The sequence below is a fragment of the Aquarana catesbeiana genome, linkage group LG08, assembly GCF_042186555.1.
Source record: "Aquarana catesbeiana isolate 2022-GZ linkage group LG08, ASM4218655v1, whole genome shotgun sequence".
In the NCBI taxonomy this organism is placed as follows: domain Eukaryota; kingdom Metazoa; phylum Chordata; class Amphibia; order Anura; family Ranidae; genus Aquarana; species Aquarana catesbeiana.
In genome coordinates this window covers 52731118-52754922 of record NC_133331.1, presented here as the reverse complement: position 1 = coordinate 52754922, position 23805 = coordinate 52731118, and the positions used below count along the sequence as shown (strand labels likewise).

General features: G+C 46.0%; 1 protein-coding gene across 1 annotated transcript in view; it reads right to left on the bottom strand.

Moving 5' to 3' along the window:
* The window catches only part of ABLIM1 (actin binding LIM protein 1), a 375358-nt gene that overhangs the window by 32378 nt on the left and 319175 nt on the right, over positions 1-23805 (bottom strand). The window contains exons 16-18 of the mRNA XM_073595843.1: positions 21152-21295; positions 3817-3905; positions 550-646 (exon numbers count right to left, since the gene is read on the bottom strand). Coding sequence (XP_073451944.1) covers positions 550-646; positions 3817-3905; positions 21152-21295 — 330 coding nt within the window. The remainder of the gene's footprint in view (positions 1-549; positions 647-3816; positions 3906-21151; positions 21296-23805) is intronic.

The window sequence follows — 23805 nt, the reverse complement described above, 5'->3', positions numbered from 1 at the left end:
AATTCATCCCAAAGGTGTTCTATCGGGTTGAGGTCAGGACTCTGTGCATGCCAGTCAAGTTCCTCCATGCCAAACTCGCTCATCCATGTCTTTATGGGCCTTGCTTTTCCGACAACAAAATCCGTTGTTGGAACTTCCGATCGTGTGTACACAAATCCGACGCACAAAGTGCCACGCATGCTCAGAATAAATAAAGAGATGAAAGCTATTGGCTACTGCCCCGTTTATAGTCCCGACGTACGTGTTTTACGTCACCGAGTTCAGAACGATCGGATTTTCCGACAACTTTGTGTGTATGCAAGACAAGTTTGAGCCAACATCCGTCGGAAAAAATCCTAGGATTTTGTTGTCGGAATGTCCGATCAATGTCCGGCTGTGTGTACGGGGCATAAGACTGGGATGCCATTAAATTTCATGTGCATGTAAAGGCGGGCGTCCCAATAATTTTGGTAATATAGCGTATATTATGACCTGGATAAATGAGAACCTTAACAGACATTCTAAATATAGAATTTAATTAAGAGCGCACAGAACTGAACAGCGACTTACAAGACAGGACCGAGGGGTCGTATCGGCCGGCAGAGTGCGGTCTCTCTCGGCTCTCCTTCTCCTCCTTCAGTATCAGCTGACCCAGACCTGAATTCAGCTAAAAATGCAACCACATCAGACATCAGTTATGAAAACAGTTATATATAGTTAATAATGTTTCAGAAACATTCATAGAAGATGTACTGTAACTGCCGATCTGCTACTGTATAACAAGGGCCATGTCAGACCTTTTTATAGCAGTGATTAATTTCTGCTACAAATCACAAATGCCAATGATTAACAGCGATTTATTGCTAGCAAATAGTTTGCTGGCTATTTGTTGCTGCTACGAGTTACACTAGTGCTACAGAATTGGGTGACTATGCTCTGCTACAAAATACTTTCCTTTACTGATTTCTATCTAAGCCATAGAGGTGAAAGCAGAGGGATCACTGCTGGTGAGCCGGCCTTAAAGGCTAAGTTCACTTTTTTTTTTTTTAAATACCAGCTCCCCTATGTACCAATATAGTATTAATCTACTTCTTTTGCAAAATAAAACAAGTTTCCATTAATTCTACACATGCTTACTTCACAGCTGTTTTAAAACACTGCTCGATTACTTCTGCCATACTTCCTGGACTTTAGGTCATGACACAGGAAAGAGTTGACCAGCTGATCTCATTGGCACACACCCTGCATCATCTACCCTCAGCTCATCAACTCCTTCCTGTGTCATGACCAGGAAGTAAGGCAGAAGTAATGGATAAGTGTTTTTAAGCCCCGGAAGAATTTAGCCCTTAATGACCAGGCCCTTTTTTGCGATACGGCACTGCGTCGCTTTAACTGACAAAATTTATGTCCTTTTTTCCCACAAATAGAGCTTTCTTTTGGTCGTATTTGATCACCTCTGCAGTTTTTATTTTTTGCACTATAAACCAAAAAATACTGACAATTTTGAAAAAAAAAAAACAATATTTTTTTACTTTTTGCTCTAATAAATATCCCCCCCAAAATTTTAAAAAACAAAAATTTCTTCATCAGTTTAGGCCAATATGTATTCTTCTACATATTTTTGGTAAAAAAAATCCCAATAAGCGTATATTGATTGGTTGAAAGTTATAGCGTCTACAAAATAGGGGATATATTTATGGCATTTTTATTATTCTTTTTTGTTTTTACTAGTAATGGCGGTGATCAGCAATTTTTAGCATGACTGCGACACTGCGGCGGACAGATCGGACACTTGTGATACTTTTTTGGGACCAGTTTCATTTATACAGCGATCAGTGCTAAAAAATAGCCACCGATTACTGTATAAATATCACTGGCAGGGAAGGGGTTACCAGTAGGGGGCGATCAAGGGGTTAAGTGTTCCCTAGGGAGGTGTTTCTAACTGTGGAGGGAGGGGACTGACTGGAGGAGGAGAGCGATCGCTGTTCCTGATCACTAGGAACAGCAGATCTCTCTCTACTCCCCTGTCAGAAGAGGGATCTGTCTGTTTACATTGACAAATCCCCGTTCTGGCTCTCTGTGGCCAGCAGACATCACAGCCCCGCGCATCGGCTCCGGGTCGTGCCGCAGGCGCACCTGCTATTGCTCTCAAAGTGACCGCTGTACACCTACGGCAATTTGCGCAGCCGTGCCAACCTGCTGCAGTATAATGACAGCGGCTGGTCGGCAAGTGGTTAAACAGCTATGAAAAGAGTGAGGTAAGCCTGTGTTGAATTAATGGAAAGCTGTTTTATTTTTGCAAAATAAGTACATTAATATTATATTGGTACATAGGGGAGCTGGAATTTGAAAAAAAGGTGAACTTAGCCTTTAATGCTGGGCTGTTACATATACAGTATTCAACTATTGATCTGTGATGGGAGCATGCTCCTTTGGCACTCCCAGCTGTCACTGACAGATCCTGGTCACTGTTTCCAATCAGGGGCTGGAAAGGAGCTCTAAACTGCGCGCTCGCTGTGACAGCCAGTCACAGCAATCACATGATCAGGATGTCAGCCCCCAGCAGAACGTACCAGTTAAAGGGCTAGCAGCAAGGGGTAAAATGTAAATATCAGTAATATTTTGCTCTTCGATGGCTTTAAAGGTGAACTCCAGTCTGCTTATAGACATTAAAGTGTATCCAAGCCCGAAAACAAAGATCTAAAATCAGTCCTCAGATGTGGTGACTGCATTAGTATTCTTTTTTCAGGATTTTTTTTCTTTATTTTCACTTGGCTTCATTGTCACCCTAAGGCAAGACAGCAGAACAACCCCCCTCCTCATCTCCATAAGGCTTCATGTATACTTGGGCGTGATGTACCACGGTCGTAGAAAAACGTAAAACACGTCAAAATTGCATTTAGCAGGCAGCGGCCAAAACATTCCTATCTTGAACGTGATTTTTCCACGTTCAGGACAGGGAGGTTGAGGTAGGTTGAACCTCCCATAACCGCAGAAGCTCCTAAACGCCTATTAGATTGTAAGCTCTTCTGAGCAGGGCCCTCTTAATCCTCTTGTATTTTCTTGTCCTATAACTGTATTGTCTCCTTTTTATATTGTAAAGCTCTGTGTAAACTGTTGGCGCTATATAAATCCTGTATAATAATAATAATGTGTACATTGAATCACAGAGTTTAGTTTGGGAGCTTTGGCAAAAAAAAAGTCAACAGCGCCTAAACTCAAGTTTAGGTGCTGTAGTGTACATGAAGATTAACACAGGGGTGGGGGGATGTCTGTAGTCCATAGAGATAGCTGGGAACAATGTAACTGATATATCAGCGCACACGATTTCTGGCAGCATCAACCCGTCTTTTTTATACACGGATTATTTAATTTTCTATACTAGTTGTATTTATTTACATTTAAAAGAGATTAAAGTAGAACTACAGGCAATTTTTTTTTCATTTTGGCTAGAGTAGAGTGTCCCATTGCAAAGATTTCCCTTTACTTCCTGTCCCATAGACAAACAGGAAGTGAGAGGAAATCCCTGCAAAGTAAAGGAATTCCTTGGGAACCCCCAGGTCATCAAAACTATTGTCCCCATTGGAAGATTTCCCCTCTATTACTTTTCTGGGGACAGCCCAAAATTTGGGATTTTTTTTTTCACTTTGACTTTCAATGATAATTGAAAACAGGACAAAGAGAGGGAGAATCTCCTTAATGGGGACACAGACAACAATAAAAACTGACAGATGTTCTAATCCCTCTGCACTCCACCCAAAACTAAAAAAAAAAAAAAAAAAAAGTTTTGCCTTTAGTTATACTTTAAGCAATCGATTTACATGGGCTCTCTCTCACCTTCATTAACTGCTCCTCCTGCAGCTGGCGACGTTTTAACAGTTCCTCGTCCTCTTCATCCCGGCCGCTCGATCGCCTCCTGGGGTCACCTGATCCCCGAAAAGAATATGACAATGAACTTTCTAATATAGTGCGGTTAGCCCACAGTGGTCCAGCCTGTCTACTGACAAGGAAGTAGGACGCCTCCTGCCATTGGCTGAGAGCGCTGATCGGATGCTGCTTGGCAGACCTTTTTCGGTCATACCCCTTCGACAGAAGCCGCACGAACATCCGGCTTCTGTCGAACCGGCTGCCGTACACATGGGCCGAATGCTGCCGGTTCAATAGAAGCCGCCTGATATTTGGCCCGTGTGTATGGCCCTTCAGTGTCATTTCTGTCTACTGCTTCATTCCTCTGCTATCAGTATGAATCACTTCTGACAAGTTTTCCTGACACCAAGAAAAAAAAGGTGACGGGGAGGGAGCTCCAGCACACAGCCTGTGACTGACAGCCTCAGCTCTGTTCCTGTGTGCAGGGGGGTGTGTCTCTTCCCTCCAATCAGTTTTCAGAGCGCTCCCCACTGAGCTGTAAATTCTGGACTTTGAATGGATGTAGAGAAGAGAAGCCTACAGATAAACAGGTACAACTTATGTAGGAGATTTGTTTCTTCTCTGTGTGTCACCCGAGGCCAGTCACTTCGCTGGGTATATGTGAGGGTTTACAGCCACTTTAAAGCCCATCAGAATCTCCAGTTAAAATAGGCTAAATAAAACTCAGGTGCATCAAAACAAAAATGAGTTCAATGTCTTAAAGTCTGTTTTCTTTAGAAAGCAGCCACAGCTTGGGAAGAAAAGCCTCTCTCCTGCCAGCATGCTGCAGAGAAGGACCTTTGTTCTCTGGGTGAAAGCAGTGGTCTCTCTGTAGAGGTGTGATACGCCCCCTGGTGAGTCAGCGCTATAGCTCTACAATCCGCAATGGTCATGCTCCCTGCTGCTTGGAGATCTCAGCTCTGACTCAAGGAGGGATGTTAGACCTCAGCAAAGAGACCACTGCTTCCGAATACACTGCAAGATCCTTCTCTGCAGCATGCTGGCAGGGGGACAGGCTCTCCTACTCAGACTGTGGCTACTTTTTAAAGGCAATTGTAAAACTTGCACACATTACATTTTGATGCATTTGGAATGTATTTAGCTGATTTAAAAAGAACGTTTACTTGGGCGTAAACAGAGCGCATTCTGTATTGACTCATACGCTGGAAACTGGGATCTGACAGGTCCACTTGAAATGTTGCTTATTTATGAAGACTTATTAGGCTTTAGGATGTGTAATACAGAGGGGTGATTGTTCTGGGACAGCCGAGTGTCACTGTATCGGGGATACGCTGCAGATGGTAAATCTGGATACCATGTGACACATGCCTGGGCCCCCAGAGGCTGAAAACACAACATGTAGGATGCTAAATGAAGTGCCTTCTATATCAATGTGGATATTGTGTCTGGAATGATATATATAGATATATAGTCACACGGGGGGGAGACCCCCCATGGCAACAGTCAGATGTACATAAGGACTCGGGGAGGGAGTGCATATAAAGCCTGTACTGTGTGCTGCACTGCCATTCATTTAGAATGGCACCCAACATAGATCTACAGTAACAGGCATTGAACTAAAGCTGCAACGCACCACAACACACATGCCATGCGTTGTGGTGAGTTGTGTTCCTAAAAAAGTCATGTCTGTTTGGCAGGCCCTTCATAATGAATAAGCCTCCTTAATGCAGTGCATGTAACACATGAAATGTCAAAAAGTATACACTATACAGTATCTCACAAAAGTGAGTACACCCCTCACATTTTTGTAAATATTTTATTCTGTCTTTTCATGTGACAACACTGAAGAAATGACACTTCTTTGCTACAGTGTCTAAACTGTGAGTATACCCCTAAGTGAAAATGTCCAAATTGGGCCCAGTTATCCATTTTCCCTCCCCGGTGTCATGTGACTCGTTAGTGTTACAAGGTGTGAATGGGGAGCAGGTGTGTTAAATTTGGTGTTTGGTGTTAAATTTGGTGTTATCGCTCTCATACTGGTCACTGGAAGTTCAATATGGCACCTCATGGCAAAGAACTCTCTGAGGATCTGAAAAAAAAAGAATTGTTGCTCTACATAAAGATGGCCAAGGCTATAAGAATGCCAAGTCCCTGAAACTGAGCTGCATACACCATACAGGGGTCTAACAGGACAGCTTCCACCCAGAACAGGCCTCACCATGGTCGACCAAAGAAGTTGAGTGCACGTGCTCAGCATCATAGCAAGAGGTTGTCTTTGGTTGAAGGGGTACGGTGTCAGCTTGTCAGTGCTCAGACCATACGCCGCACACTGCATCAAATTGGTCTGCATGTCTGTCATCCCAAAAGGAAGCCTCTTCTAAAGATGATGCACAAGAAGCCTGCAAACAGTTTGCTGAAGACAAGCAGACTAAGGACATGGATTACTGGAACCATGTCCTGTGGTCTGATGAGACCAAGATAAACTTATTTGGTTCAGATGGTGTCAAGCGTGTGTGGCGGCAACCAGGTGAGGAGTACAAAGACAAGTGTGTCTTGTCTACAGTCAAGCATGGTGGTGGGAGTGTCATGGTCTGGGGCTGCATGAGTGCTGCCGGGACTGGGGAGCTACAGTTCATTGAGGGAACCATGAATGCCAACATGTACTGTGACATACTGAAGTAGAGCATGATCCCTCCCTTCGGAGACTGGACCGCAGGGCAGTATTCCAACATGATAAACATTGCTAAAGAAGCTGAGGGTAAAGGTGATGGACTGGCCAAGCATGTCTCCAGACCTAAACCCTATTGAGCATCTGTGGGGCATCCTCAAATGGAAGGTGGAGGAGCGCAAGGTCTCTAACATCCACCAGCTCCGTGATGTCGTCATGGAGGAGTGGAAGAGGACTTCAGTGGCAACCTGTGAAGCTCTGGTGAACTCCATGCCCAGGAGGGTTAAGGCAGTGCTGGAAAATAATGGTGGCCACACAAAATATTGACACTTTGGGCCCAATTTGGACATTTTCACTTAGGGGTGTACTCACTTTTGTTGCCAGCGGTTTAGACATTAATGGCTGTGTGTTGAGTTACTTGAAGGGACAGCAAATTTACACTGTTATACAAGCTGTACACTCACTACTTTACATTGTAGCAAACTGTCATTTCTTCAGTGTTGTCACAAGATATAATGAAATATTTATAAAAATGTGAGGAGTGTACTCACTTCACGCATTAATGTGCACTGCACTAAGGCCCCTTTCACACTGGGGCGGTTTGCAGGTGTTATTGCGCTAAAAATAGCGCCTGCAAACCGCCCCTAAACAGCCTCCGCTGTTTGTTCAGTGTGAAAGCCGAGAATTTTCACACTGAAGCGGTGCGCTGGCAGGAGAAGAAAAAATCTCCTGTCAGCCGCATCTTTGGAGCGGTGAAGGAGCGGTGTATTCACCGCTCCTAAACCGCTCCTGCCCATTGAAATCAATGGGACAGCGCGGCTATAGCCGCGCTATACGAGGGGTTTTAACCCTTTTTTGGCCTCCAGCGGGGGGTTAAAACCGCACCGCTAGCGGCCGAATACCGCGGTAAAACAGAGCTAAAAATAGCGCTGTTTTACCGCCGACGCCCCCTACCGCCCCAGTGTGAAAGGGGCCTAAAGCAGAGTTCCACCAAGAAATGGAACTTCTGCGGATCGGATTCCTACCCCCCTGTCAAATCCAGTTATCTGCTCCCACTTCCGGGGAAAGATCTACACAATGTCTGGCCCTCCCCCCCCCCCCCCCGCTGCCTTATGGGAGACACACGGGCCCAGATGACAGCAGGGACCATTCAGAAAGCGCAGCGCCCTCGCGCATGTGCAGTAGGAAACTTCCCGTTTCCCTTAGTAAGGAAGCCGGTGCCTGCACCCGGAGCTCAGGGACGGGTCAGCTTCAGGTGCCGACATCACGGGCTCCCCGGACAGGTAAGTGTTCATATATTAAAAATCAGCAGCTGCAGTATTTGTAGCTGCTGACTTTCACATTTTTTTTTTACCCAGGCAGAACTCCGCTTTAATGAAGCTGCACATATTATATACTTTAGATTTTTATATATATATATATATATATATATATATATATATACAGACTTGTTTGTGTGCTCCTTACCTTATACATGAAAACAGCATAAATACATTGTAATACTGTTGATACTTTGATACTTATTGATATATTTTTAAGCCCTGCTATAGAAAGGCTGCACTGCAGGGATACTGACTTGTGACTAGTGTACTAATTGGCAAATCGGGAAAGAAAAATATATACAAAAAAATCCAAAAAATTATTATATATACACACTATATTACCAAAAGTATTGGGACACCTGCCTTTACACGCATATGACCTTTAATGGCATCCCAGTCTTAGTCCGTAGGGTTCAATATTGAGTTGGCCCACCCTTTGCAGCTATAACAGCTTAAACTCTTCTGGGAAGGCTGTCCACAAGGTTTAGGAGTGTGTCTATGGGGATGTTTGACCATTCTCCCAGAAGAGCATTTGTGAGGTCAGGCACTGATGTGGACAAGAAGGCCTGGCTCACAGTCTCCACTCTAATTCATCCCAAAGGTGTTCTATTGGGTTGAGGTCAGGACTCTGTGCAGGCCAGTCAAGTTCCTCCACCCCAAACTCACTCGGGCGAGTTTGGGGTGGAAGAACCTGACTGGCCTGCACACACTCCTAAACCTTGTGGACAGCCTTCCCAGAAGAGTTGAAGCTGTTATAGCTGCAAAGGGTGGGCCAACTCAATATTGAACCCTACGGACTAAGACTGGGATGCCATTAAAGTTCATGTGTCTGTAAAGGCAGGCATTCCAATACTTTTGGTAATATATTATATATATACTATATTGGAAATATATATGTATATATACAGTACATTGTGTGTGTGTATATATATATTCACACTGATGTTTCCATTCCACTGGGAATCATACAATTGATCCTGAATCATGATTGGCTGTGTTTCTGAAAATTCTCAGCAGAAGAGATCCACATAAAACTATTTGTGTGAAAATTCTGAGTACACGACTGTGCAGACATCAGTTTTCAGTAATATTTCTACCTCGCTTTAAGGGCATGTATTGTGACCAATCATATAGAACAGTGGGGCCAAGCGTTTAGAGTTAAATTAAATTTAAGTATGAATTGGGGCCAAGAGTTTATCTTGAAGACTTCTCATGTCCCTACATCGGGTATATTGTGGCTTAAAGGGGATGTGTAACCAAAACCTTTGCAGCTTTTAAGATAGATAGATCTATAGATCCTCAAGATCCACAAATGAATGTAAGTGCAGAGGGATCTAAAATCTTTGTGTTCCAAAATTAATGAGCTGAAGGCTGTGACGAAAATATAAGCGTAGGATAGTTTTGCCTTAACTAGATGTGGTGTGATCTGTAGATGTAGTTTAATTCTGGGTTATTAGAAATATAGTATTCTATGTCAGTCATGCACATATGTTCTTTCATTAGCATTTGAAAGGACAGAGCTAGTTTTTTCTAGGATCTAAGTGACACCTAGATGCCAATAAAAGCTCCCATTAGAGTAAACATAGATTGCCACCTTCCTGAGGCTCAAAGGAAACAGCTAGTCATCTTGGCCACACAGATCTGCAGGGGGCATTCACAAGGCTCCGGACAGTCTGTAAGCTTTGATTAATATCGAGAGATCTAAGGAACCATTTTTATCTCTCATAAAAGCTAAAATATTAACGGCAGAGAGATGAAAATAATTCCTTTGGATCGTACACCTGATGGGTTACGTGTACATGTAACTCTGCATGTTTAGCAGAGGTGGAATCCTAAAGAACCACCCAAAACCGTTATATGGCGCCTGATTGCGGCAGGCAGGCAGTGATTGGTACTGTTGCGATCGGCATGATGCGCTGGTATCGGAAATCCTATCCATGACCCAGCAATCAGCGCCGTTCTGGGCCAATGTGACTCTGGTCATTTCAGAACACAAAACATTTGTGGGCTGAGACAGGAACACCCCCCCAGGGTTGATTGGCCAAGGGCTAAAGTCCAGCCCGCATCCATATTTCAATAAATTGGGTAGCCTGAGATATGGACATCGTTCTTCCACGAAGCCAGTTCGAAACTGGGGAGTTCCCACATGTTCCAGTATGCTTCTACTAACGGATAGATTTTCTTGGTAAAGTTTATTTCTGTTTTTATCCCTTTTTATTTTCATAGCAAATTGCCAATTAGTGTGTCTTTCTGCATTTTTTGTATCTTTTTTGGTAAATCTTTTTTCTTTGTATATCTTATATGCACTGCCCACTTTCGGGATATTAAATGATAAAATTAATAAGTGACTTCTGTGTACTAAGCTAGGACTCATATCTCTGGAGAGGTTGTTGTATTTTAGTGCCTAAGTACTCGGTTTAAGTTACGTATCAATCGGTATGCAATTGCACTGTGTGTTGGCAGATTGCATGCAGATTGTAAGCTAACAGATCTTCCAGACAGAGATCTGTGTGTGTGTGGTGGCTCAGCAGACCAGTCTGCGGACAAACTGTTGGGTGGTGGCAGGCTATCGTTTATTGTGTGTCTGGTGTGTGGGTGTGGGGACAGTGGGAAGAGTGATTAACACCGGGGTTCAAGCTTGCAGGATAGCTGGAGGAACCCTAGAAGTGTATAGTAATTGCTAGACTGCTCCCCAACCCTTAGAGTGCACCAGATTGTATGTAAGATTTGTATCTGCCTGTGTGTGGTCAGCTAGCTGGATTGGAGTGGAGTCTCCCTCTAGTGGTGGCCAAAGGTAGTGTAGGCTGTGAAAGTACTGCAGCCAGTCTTACATGCGCAGTATAATTTCCCCCTTATTCCCTTAGTTCCTCATATCCCCGGTCACGGAACGCACGTCGCGGTTAGTTAGTAGCCGTTGGGGTGTGAATTCGTGACAGATTGGCGGCAGCGAGCGGAATTTGCTTAGTACATTAGTACATGGTTTATTCATTTAACCTGTGTACTAAAGGTTGGAAGCTTGTTAGAAGCAACTGACCTACAGAAGCTCACTCAGTGCATAATTTTTGTTTTGTAGAAGACATACTTGGCTATTTGCTCCCCACCCCCTCTTGTTTTTTCTTTTCTATCTTTTATTTGGGCAAAAAACTTGGAGATGGTAACCCACGAGATGATATGCTGGTACAAGAGGCAATCCGAAGAGACCGCGATTGACCTCTGTGAGCTAAGAGGCATCAGTACAGTCGGCAAGACGAGGACCCAGCTTTTATGTGCGTTGATAGAGGATGACCATGAACAGTTCACCATGGCATCTAAACCCAGAGACTGCCATTCCAGATGACTGTGTGAGACAGCATGATTCTGTTCTCAAACCCTCTCAGCGGAAGAAATCACTACAGCAGATGAAGCAAAGAGAGAGAGAGCACAAACTGAACAGTCCCCAAATCCAGCCTGGAAATGCAACATCACCTCCATCTGCATCAAGAACTACAAGAGCCAGACCTACATCTGTGGAAACCTTGAAGTGTTTTGTCTGTAACCAAGGTGGACATTACTCAAGCCTTTGTCCAAAGAGGAGGAGGCCTAGCCCACCAGCAAGTGTGAAAAGTGCTCCCCCTACTGTGTTGCTTGTTGGGGAAAATGTAGGAGACCGAGCGGATAACCTGCAGCCAGTTACCGCAAGTAACAGCGTTACAGTCGGACTCCGAGGTACGGGATCAGAGGATGTCCTAGCTCTTCCAGGATTGAGGTGCTGTGAGGATGTGATCCCAGGGGAAGCCATGTTTGTCACCGGAGGTGGAGGAGCCATCTCTGCCGTGCCTATGGCTTGTGTTTCGTTGAACCTGGACTCTAAAAGCCAAATGAAAGAAGTGGGCAGAGCAGATCCCACGTATGTAGGAGGCCATGCGGATAGCCTGCAGCTGGTTACCGCAGGTAACAGTGTTACAGTTGGACTCCAAGCTATGGGATCCATGGATGTCCTAGCTCTTCCAGGATTGAGGAGCTGTGAGGATGTGGTCCCAAAGAAAGCCACAGTTATCACAGGGGTTGGAGGAGTCATCCCTGTGTTACCAACAGCTTGTGTTGCTTTGCTCAGAGGATCAAAAAGCAAAGTGAGAGAAGTAGGCATAGCAGATGCCAGTAATGTACTATCGGGTACTGACCGGGTGCAGTTGGTAGCCCGCTATGAGCCAAATTCATCCCCCCTGAAACCTGCATCTCCACCTGAAGCCCCGGATTCACGTAAAGTACTGTTGGGTGACTCAGTGCACGTTGGGAACTCTGGGGAGGGTCAGGGGACTAGTGACTGTGGGCCAGGTCCAGGCCCTAATGGGTTTCTGGAGCCAAGGCCCAGAAAGGAAACTAAAGTCACAATGAACTCTGAAATTGATAATGTTTTGTGTGATGTAAAAAGTCATGATCTGTGCTGTGCAGACATTCCCTCTGCTGCAGTGGTGACTCCCGGGGCCCACCGGGCTGCCCCGAACTGGTCACTGCCCACTGCTACAGAGGGACTGTCTGTGAAAGGGCCCAATCCAACTGGGTCGGACCCTTGTGAACTTGGTGAAGCAGGCCTGAGGTCCCCTCACACCGTTGTCTCCCTGGTGTCTGTGGCAGATCGCTCTGAGTCCCCTGAGGCTGTTAAAAATGACATCAGCCTGGAGGAGTACAGAGGTCTGGCTGACGGACTGCCAGTTGGGGATGGCGGGATGAGGGTGTACGGGGAACAGGACTGTGACTCTGTAACCACTTGTAAAGAAAAGGAATGTTTTGAAGTACCTGCTGAAAAGGCCAATTGTGTTTCAGTAGATCCTGGTACGGACAAGCAAGGTGTGCTTGTAACCTTATGTGAGGCAAAGTCTTCTGTAGTCTGCTCCTCTGCCATCACAGCTACCAGTACTTCCATTGTGGATTCTGGGCTGTGCATCACAGAGGAAAGACCACAGGGTGAGGGGGCAAATCTGATCCAATCTGACTCTACTCCCTTGGCAGTTGTGGCTGACAGCACTGAGTTCTTAGGGGATGATACATTTGTTGCCAGCCCAGAAGAACTCAGGTGTTGTGCCAACAGATGCTCTGCTGAGGATGGAGTAGGAGTATGGGATGTGGGTCAAAGGACAACCCCCGGTGGAATTCAGTCTTCTGTGATCTTCTCCTCTGTCACCACAGTTGCGAGTACTGCTATTGCGGATTCATTGCTGTGTGTCACTGAGGGAATATTACAGGGTGACAGGGCAAATTTGGCCCCATCAGGGCCTACCATCTCAGCAGCTGCAGCTGACAACACCGGGTACTTTCTGGCTGATAAGTCTGATGTTAGCCCAGAGGAACTGAGGTGTTGTGCTGGCAGGCCTTCTGCTGAGGAGGACAGAGTAGGAGAGTATGACACGGGTCAGAGCATGACCCCTGGCAGAATAAAGTCTTTCGTGGCTTTATCCTCTGTCCACACAGCTATGAGTATCATGATTGAGGATTCATTTCTGTGCATAACAGGGGAAGAACCACAGAATTATGGGGGAAAACTGACCCTATCTGAATCTGCTCTCTCAGAGGCTGCAGCTGATGGCACTGCGTTCCTACAGGCTGATATGTTTGGTGTCAGCGTAGAGGAATTCAGGGGTTGTGCTGGCAGGCCTTCTGTTGAGGCAGAACGAGAAAAAGTGTGGGAGACAGGCCAAAGAGTGGAGGCCCTGGTACCCAGGTCATGGAACCAGGCCCAGATCACCCAGGGACGGCCTTATGCCAGGCTCAAACATCTGGGTGTGGTAGCTCATAGAGTACCACCAGATGGCCAGGGCCAATGGCTGAGAATGCTGACAACACACAATGACAAATTTGCCTGTACCCTTTCAGTAGGTAGTCAGTGGCCAGTGGATGAAGTGGATCCGCAGGGCAATCTACTGGCCAATCCTGATCCAGACCCGTTAGGATCAGTCAGAGAGGGGTGCGGTCGCCCTCTCCTATCTGCAAAAGGACAGGCTGAAATGTCGGTGGTGCCAAGCTTCAGTTGGGGGAACCTTCACCCCCATCTTAGGGAATCTTCCATGCAGACGCGTTAGCTGACCCGTTTAGGCTCAGCTGTGCGTCACCTGGAAGGGGGAGATGTGACGAAAATATAAGCGTAGGATAGTTTTGCCTTAACTAGATGTGGTGTGATCTGTAGATGTAGTTTAATTCTGGGTTATTAGAAATATAGTATTCTATGTCAGTCATGCACATATGTTCTTTCATTAGCATTTGAAAGGACAGAGCTAGTTTTTTCTAGGATCTAAGTGACACCTAGATGCCAATAAAAGCTCCCATTAGAGTAAACATAGATTGCCACCTTCCTGAGGCTCAAAGGAAACAGCTAGTCATCTTGGCCACACAGATCTGCAGGGGGCATTCACAAGGCTCCGGACAGTCTGTAAGCTTTGATTAATATCGAGAGATCTAAGGAACCATTTTTATCTCTCATAAAAGCTAAAATATTAACGGCAGAGAGATGAAAATAATTCCTTTGGATCGTACACCTGATGGGTTACGTGTACATGTAACTCTGCATGTTTAGCAGAGGTGGAATCCTAAAGAACCACCCAAAACCGTTATATGGCGCCTGATTGCGGCAGGCAGGCAGTGATTGGTACTGTTGCGATCGGCATGATGCGCTGGTATCGGAAATCCTATCCATGACCCAGCAATCAGCGCCGTTCTGGGCCAATGTGACTCTGGTCATTTCAGAACACAAAACATTTGTGGGCTGAGACAGGAACACCCCCCCAGGGTTGATTGGCCAAGGGCTAAAGTCCAGCCCGCATCCATATTTCAATAAATTGGGTAGCCTGAGATATGGACATCATTCTTCCACGAAGCCAGTTCGAAACTGGGGAGTTCCCACATGTTCCAGTATGCTTCTACTAACGGATAGATTTTCTTGGTAAAGTTTATTTCTGTTTTTATCCCTTTTTATTTTCATAGCAAATTGCCAATTAGTGTGTCTTTCTGCATTTTTTGTATCTTTTTTGGTAAATCTTTTTTCTTTGTATATCTTATATGCACTGCCCACTTTCGGGATATTAAATGATAAAATTAATAAGTGACTTCTGTGTACTAAGCTAGGACTCATATCTCTGGAGAGGTTGTTGTATTTTAGTGCCTAAGTACTCGGTTTAAGTTACGTATCAATCGGTATGCAATTGCACTGTGTGTTGGCAGATTGCATGCAGATTGTAAGCTAACAGATCTTCCAGACAGAGATCTGTGTGTGTGTGGTGGCTCAGCAGACCAGTCTGCGGACAAACTGTTGGGTGGTGGCAGGCTATCGTTTATTGTGTGTCTGGTGTGTGGGTGTGGGGACAGTGGGAAGAGTGATTAACACCGGGGTTCAAGCTTGCAGGATAGCTGGAGGAACCCTAGAAGTGTATAGTAATTGCTAGACTGCTCCCCAACCCTTAGAGTGCACCAGATTGTATGTAAGATTTGTATCTGCCTGTGTGTGGTCAGCTAGCTGGATTGGAGTGGAGTCTCCCTCTAGTGGTGGCCAAAGGTAGTGTAGGCTGTGAAAGTACTGCAGCCAGTCTTACATGCGCAGTATAATTTCCCCCTTATTCCCTTAGTTCCTCATATCCCCGGTCACGGAACGCACGTCGCGGTTAGTTAGTAGCCGTTGGGGTGTGAATTCGTGACAAAGGCCAGAAGAATTCAAATATTTTGGTAAATTTCAAGCAAAGGTTAAAATGATCCAGATTCAAACAACGGCTGTAGTACTTTGGGATCTATAGATTCCGGCAAATCACACTTTATGAAGCACGAAAAACTCACACAGAGTAACGTGTGATTTTGTGGAACACAGAGTGGAGAGAAGATGGAAACAAAGATCAATGTAGCAAGTAGAAGACATATTTCTTGTTTCATGAGTTGTATAATAGTACACATACACAAGGGGATATTTCAGAAAAAACATCTCACTTTAAAAAGATGACACAACAGGCAATGAATACACAATAGGACCAAAAGTTTGTTGACACCTAACCATCAAACCTTCTATAAGCCAAAAGTATGTGGGTCCCCCCTCTGAATGATTGAGTTTAGATGTTTCCAAGGAAGACTATTAACCCTTTCATGACTAATGCCGCGTACACACGGTCGGACTTTCCGGCATACTTGGTCCGGCGGACCAGAGTGTGCCGGACAATCCGCCCGTGTGTGGGCGGCGGCGGACTTTTCCGGCGGACTTCTTCCCAAAAGCCCGCCGGACCTAGATTTGAAACAAGTTTTAAATCTTTCCGCCAGACTCAGTTTCGGGTGGAAAGTCCGCTCGTGTGTGTGCTGGTCCGACGGAAAGCCCGCTCGTGTGTATGCTGGTCCGACGGACCAGATACGACACGAGGGCGGGGTATTGCATCTCGCGCTCGCTGCAATAGGAAAAACAAATTTTCCTATTGCGGCGAGCGCGGGACATACCAGGCCCTTAGGTCTGGTATGGATTATAAAGGGAACCCCCCCTACGCCGAAAAAACGGCGTGGGGTCCCCCCTAAAATCCATACCAGACCCCGATCCGAGCACGCAGCCTGGCCGGTCAGGAAAGGGGGTGGGGACGAGCGAGCGCCCCCCCCCCCCTCCTGAACCGTACCAGGCCGCATGCCCTCAACATGGGGGGTGGGTGCTTTGGGGGAGGGGGGCGCCCTGCGGGGCCCCCCCCCCCAAAGCACCTTGTCCCCACGTTGATGAGGACAAGGGCCTCTTCCCGACAACCCTGGGCGTTGGTTGTCGGGGTCTGCGGGTGGGGGCTTATCGGAATCTGGGAGCCCCCTTTAATAAGGGGGCCCCCAGATCCCGGCCCCCCACCCTATGTGAATGAGTATGGGGTACATGGTACCCCTACCCATTCACCTAGGGAAAAAGTGTAAGTAATAAAACACACTACACAGGTTTTTAAAATATTTTATTAAACAGCTCCGGGGGGGGGATCTTCCTCCGGCTTCGGGGGTCTTCTTCCGGCTTCGGGGGTCCCTCCGCTTCATCTTCTCCCGGCGTCCGGTTGGTTCTTCTCCGCTCTCTTCTCCCGGTGTTCCTGTTCTTCGGCCGGCTCCTCTGCTGTCTTCAAGTAGCTCTCTTGCCAGCAGAGGTCCGGACTTCTGGGCTTCTCTTCCCCAGATGTTGACACGACGCTCTCTCCTGCTGGACTGCTCTCCGAGGGCTGCGTTGTGACTTATATAGGCGGAGACCCCGCCCCCTTTTGATGTCACAGTCCCTGGGCATGCTGGGACTGTGATGTTTTAGGGGGCGTGGTCAACATCACCCAGTGACCACGCCCCCTAAAACGTCACAGTCCCAGCATGCCCAGGGACTGTGACATCAAAAGGGGGCGGGGTCTCCGCCTATATAAGTCACAACGCAGCCCTCGGAGAGCAGTCCAGCAGGAGAGAGCGTCGTGTCAACATCTGGGGAAGAGAAGCCCAGAAGCCCAGAAGTCCGGACCTCTGCTGGCAAGAGAGCTACTTGAAGACAGCAGAGGAGCCGGCCGAAGAACAGGAACACCGGGAGAAGAGAGCGGAGAAGAACCAACCGGACGCCGGGAGAAGATGAAGCGGAGGGACCCCCGAAGCCGGAAGAAGACCCCCGAAGCCGGAGGAAGATCCCCCCCCCCGGAGCTGTTTAATAAAATATTTTAAAAACCTGTGTAGTGTGTTTTATTACTTACACTTTTTCCCTAGGTGAATGGGTAGGGGTACCATGTACCCCATACTCATTCACATAGGGTGGGGGGCCGGGATCTGGGGGCCCCCTTATTAAAGGGGGCTCCCAGATTCCGATAAGCCCCCGCCCGCAGACCCCGACAACCAACGGCCAGGGTTGTCGGGAAGAGGCCCTTGTCCTCATCAACATGGGGACAAGGTGCTTTGGGGTGGGGGGGCCCCGCAGGGCGCCCCCCTCCCCCAAAGCACCCAGCCCCCATGTTGAGGGCATGCGGCCTGGTACGGTTCAGGAGGGGGGGGCGCTCGCTCGTCCCCACCCCCTTTCCTGACCGGCCAGGCTGCGTGCTCGGATCGGGGTCTGGTATGGATTTTAGGGGGGACCCCACGCCGTTTTTTCGGCGTAGGGGGTTCCCTTTATAATCCATACCAGACCTAAGGGCCTGGTATGCCCCGCGACGGGGCTCGCAAGGTGTCGATCTCGCCGATAAAAGCGGCAAGATTGACATCCTTTTCTAGTCCCGTCGCACCTGAGTCACGTTCAAAATGAACGGACTTGTCCGTGTGTGGGCAAGTCCGTTCATTCTGAAAGTCCGCCGGAACTCCGGCGAAAGTCCGTCGGAAAGACGGGCGGACTTAGCCCGCCGGAAAGTCCGGGTGTGTGTGGGCAAGTCCGTCCGTTTTAAAGTCCGGCGCACCTGGCGGACAAAGTCCGTCGGAAAGTGTGCCGGACCAAGTAGAATAGAAAGTCCGACCGTGTGTACGCGGCATAAGCCTATTTTTGAAATTTGGTGTTTACAAGTTAAAATCCGTATTTTTTGCTAGAAAATTACTTAGAGTTCCCAAACATTATATATATATATTTTTTTTTAGCAGAGAATCTAGAGAATAAAATGGAGATTGTTGCAATAGTTTATATCACACGGTATTTGTGCAGCGGTGTTTTAAACGCAAATTTTTGGAAAAGGGACACTTTCATGAATTTTAAAAAATCCAAACAGTAAAGTTACCCCAATTTTTTTGTATAATGTGAAAGATGATGTTACGCCGAGTAAATAGATACCAAACATGTCACCCTTTATAATTGCACGCACTCGTGGAATGGCGACAAACTACGGTACCTATGAATTTCCATAGGCGACGTTTTAAATTTTTTTTTACGGTTACCAGGTTAGAGTTACAGAGGAGGTCTAGGGCTAGAATTATTGCTCTCGCTCTGATGATCGCGGCGATACCTCACGTGTGTGATTTGAACACCGTTTACATATGCGGGCGTGACTTCCGTATGCGTTTTCTTCGTTGCGCGAGCTCGCGGGGACGGGGGCGCTTTAAAAAAAATTTTTTTTTTTTTTAATTTATTTTATTTATTTTTTTACTTTATAAGTTGTGTTTAAAATAAAATTTTTTTTTTTTTTTACTTTTATTGCTGTCACAAGGAATGTAAACATCCCTTGTGAGAGTAATAGGTCGTGACAGGTACTCTTTATGGAGGGATCGGGGGTCTAAAAGACCCCCGATCCCTCCTTTGCACTTCAAAGTATTCAGATCGCCGAAAACGGCGATTCTGAATACTGTATTTTTTTTTAAATTCGGCGCCATTGACAGCCGAGTAAACGGGAAGTGACGTCATGACGTCGCTTCCGCGTTTACAACGAGAAGGCTGGAACAAAGCCACCCACAGCTTCATTCCAGCCCGCCCCCAGCCGCCGAAGGCACACGATTGGACACCGGACCTCCCGATCACACGGGAGGCCCGGTAAGAACGGCGGGAGGGGGGGATGGTCCCCTCCTGCTCCTCCGGTATAACAGCCGAGCGGCTTTTAGCCGCATCGGTTGTTATACTCGGGTAGCCGATCGCCCGCTGTGAACAACGGTACCGGGATGATGCCTGCAGCTGCGGGCATCATCCCAGTATAACCCCGGAAAGCCAAGTACGCATATCTGCATACAGTCGGCGGGAAGGGGTTAATACTACAGAATGCAAAGACAATTTAGACATCTATGCTCTTCCAACCTTATGGTAGAAGTTTGGTGAAGGCCCTTTTCTGTTCTAACATGACTGTGCCGCTGTGCAAAAGCCAGCTCCAAAAAGACATGGTTTGACCAGATTGGTGTGGAGGAACTTGGGTGGCCTGCACAGAACCCTGACCTCAACTCTACTGAACACCTTTGGAATGAACTGGAATGACAATTGTGAGCAGACATCCAACATCAGTACCTGCATAGGTGTGTGCAAACTATTGCATTAGGGTGTGCACCCCATATGTATTAAAACATGGACAGTCTTAGTAGGGCAGTGGACTTGTCAGTAGGGCAGAGGTTGGTGTCAGTTATTTTTTATTTTCATTATTATTATTTTTTTTAGGAGCCCCATGGGGGGGGGGGGGGGGGGGGGGGCACACCTATGAGTATCTGACTTTAAAAACTGGCACAAATTCCCATAGACACACTCCAAAGCCTTGTGGACAGCCTTCCCAGAAGAGTGGAGGATGTTATAGCTGCAAAAGGGGGAACCAACTTCATATTATTGACCATAGTTTTGCAATGGGATTGTCAACAAGCTCATGTACAGTAGCTGTAATGGTCAGGTGTCTACAAACCTTTAACCATACAATGTAAATGTTGACTTTCAGCTATAATCTGATCACTCTGGACCTGCAGCCATCTATGAACATTTCAAACTGACAAATGTTTTCTTATGGAAATGGAATGGGTTAGCCCACAAAGATGATATCACAGTTATGGAAGCATCTAATGGTTTCCCATATCTCAGAGGCTCCATCCCTGAGATCTATGCATCTCTGTTCTCAGCTCCACCCAACTGCTATAATAGACTACATTTTTTACACATTTTACACTATATACAGTTGGAGGAGTGAGATTCTTCGTAAACTTGAGCAGAGCAGGAGATTTCAGGGTAGGAGTCTCCAAGATGTATCACGGGCAAAGCAATCCATCAGCTTCCATCAAATGACTGAAATACATAAAGTTTGATTTTTCCATATCATCTTGTCTATATGGAGTATGTCAGTTTCAAAAAATATCCCCCATTATGTATGTATGTGTCTTATGGAGGAGATACCAACTCAGAAGACATATAATGTGCTTAGCTAGCAATCCCACATCTCATATCTATCAACATCAAGGGTGTAACTTAGCCATAGCAAATGGGGCAACTGCAATGGGGCCCAAAGTTGTCTGCTTGTACAGAGAATTATGCAGGAAGCAATAGCACATGGCAAGTACATTTTGATACAGGTAATCCATGTATATACAGTATTTTGGAACTCTCGATACACTTGATTTACAAGCAGTAAGTATTCTGTATTGGTAGAAGAACTGTCTTTGAATTAGAGATCAGAGAGGCAATAGTTTTGCTGTGGGGTACCATTACACATAGTTACAACTCTGATCAACATTAACAGAAAGAAAAGACTTTAGTGCTGTCAATCCCAGCTAATGAACACCATAAAGATAATATGATGACAGCCTCACCAAACCGGATCTTCAGGGAGGTTCAAAATTACAGCCAGCATATTCCTGAAAACCTCTGCAGATGTTTTCCGCTCTGCCAATCCTCCTGGGCCTACAGGCAAAGTTTCATGGGAAGAGAGCCATGTTGTGAACAGTTTGGTCTGCCTACCTATGGCGGCGGTTGAGGGTGGGCCTGGCCAGTAGTCGGTCTCAATCTTTGGGACTTCATTGGGTGCTGGAGCGTGGGCAGCCGGAAACTTGGAGGATTTGATGATATCGTCGGAGCTGTTGAAGGCTGCCATGGCAGCTGCATCTGGATGGGATCAGGGAGGAATTCGTATGGCTCAGTGGGGAGAATGTGCCAAGGCAGGAATGCCAACCTGTTGCATCATGTGACCAAGAGCCCCGTGCACCAGGACAGTGTGATCTCATCCCCCCTGCAACCAGCTGATCACCACACTATTCTTAATAGTCCAGTTCTGACAACTCCCCCCAAGAGGCCACAATCCTAAAACCCACAGCTGACCAGTCTATAGGACGAATCTACATAAAAATCTAGACTATATATTTATGTCAAATTGTCTCCATTAAACTGGACTTGGTAAAATTAAATGGTCTGACATTTTTTGAAGCATTATTTAATGAGTTTGATGCAAGTTTTTTACACTTTTTTTTTAAATTATCAAAAAATTATCCTGTCAAAGACACCTCTTTTTATAGAATGGGCCTTCAATCTCCTTCCTCCTGATCCTACAAGCTCCACCTCTCTGGTCTGCCTCTGCCTGACATCACTTCATTTCATTTCACACAGTCATTTCAGAGGAGTGGAGGGGTGATGAGGGATTTTCATTCAAAACACCAACCAAACAACTAGGTACACAACTACCCACTGCCATTATGCTCCCAGTGTCTGAAACATGTTAGATTGTGCATTGCAGTAGAGACTGTTTGACTGACAGAGCAGAACCTGCCACTTAAAATCTGATATTTGAGATTTTGGAAAGATATTAAAAATATAATTCAGGCAGTTATGCTACCAATGTAGTCAATGTAAATAGCAGACTTAAAAGAAATCTTGCCCCCCCATCCCCACCAACTGCATGACCCTACTTCATCAATGGAGCCAATGCGTTAATTGGAGACATGGGCGATCGTGCAGAAAATGTGCGCATTCCTCGGTGAGGGATCTGGAACGCTGCAACTCTAGCAAATATTTGTCTCCGGCCCCGAAAGCTGCTTCTGATTTTCAGCAAAACCTTTTCCTTCCTTGCAATAAGCTTCACCCAGAAGAGGCCAATAGACTTAATCCAAGAATTTCATTCAACAGCTTAGAAACTGCTTCTACTTTCTCGGGTAATTATTTTCAGATTATGAGTTTATAAAAGTTTAATCCCAAAAATGGCGTGGTGATAGGCAGGTCAGGGAAACAAACCCTGAAGGTTTTCAACAATTATGGTGACATAAACCTGTACGGTCTCTTTTAAGAGGGCCAGTCTGGACAGGAGTATGGGATCTGACATTGCAGTTCATTGGAAGGTGCAAGTTTAGGGGGTTTCTCATTCTTATCTAGGCTTTAGAGAGTCACTGAGCTGGAAACAGTATTCAAAACATTAAAAGCATGGATATATGGGGCTAGGGAATGTACAGTCACTAATATGCACAAAAATGTTTAGCAAACATACTGTCACTAAAGGGGACTAACTGACACTCTTTAATCTGATTTTATTCCAAGAAATGTAATAAAATAAAAAAAATAAGTATTTAATCCCCAAGCAAAACATGACTTAGTACTTGGTGGAGAAACCCTTGTCGGCAAGCACAGAGGTAAGACGTTTCTTGTAGTTGGTTAGCAGATTTGCTAACATCTCAGGAGGGGTTTTGGTCCACTCTTTACAGATCTGCTCCAAATCCTTAAGGTTATTTGGCTGTCACTTGGCAACTCAAAGTTTCAGCTCCCTCCATAAACTTTCTATAGGATTAAGGTCTGGAGACTTGTTAGGCCACTCCATGACCTTAATGTGCTTCTTCTTGAGCCACTCCTTTGTTGCCTTGGTGGTATGTTTTGGGTCATTGTCATGCTGGAAGACCCATCCACAACCCATCTTCAGTGTTCTGGCTGAGGTAAGAAGCTTCTCATTCAAGATCTTACAATACATTTCCCTGTCCATTGGCCCCTGAATGCGGCAAAGTCGGCCTGTACCTTTAGCAGAGAAAAAGCCCCAAAGCTTGACTGTAGGGATGGTATTCTTAGTGTCATAGTCAGCATTTTTCTTCCTCCAAACACGGTGAGTCTAAATTAATGCCACAGAGCTTAATTTTGGACTCATCTGACCACAGCACTTTTTCCCAATCCTTCTCTGAATCATTTAGATGTTCACTGGCGAACTTCAGACGGGCCTGTACATGTGCCTTCTCAAGGAGGGGGACTTTGCGGGTGCTGCAGGATTTCAATTCATGTCGGCCTATTGTGTTACCAATGGTTTGTTTGGTGACTGTGGTCCCAACTGCCTTGAGATCATTCACAAGCTCCTCCTGTGTAGTTCTGGGCTGATCCCTCACTTTTCTCATGATCATCCTTAGGAGAAAACTTGAATAGAGCTCCAGACCGAGGGCAATTGATGGTTATTTTATATTATTTCCATTGTGAAAATTCGCAGTTGTCTCCTTCTTACCAAGCTTATTGTTGCTGGTCTTGTAGCCAATTCAAGCCTTGTGCAGGTCTACAATCTTGTCCCTGATGTCCTATGACAGCTCTTTGGTCTTGCCCATGATGGTGAGGTTTGAATGGAAGAAAGATATTCTGTGGACAGGTGTCTTATACAC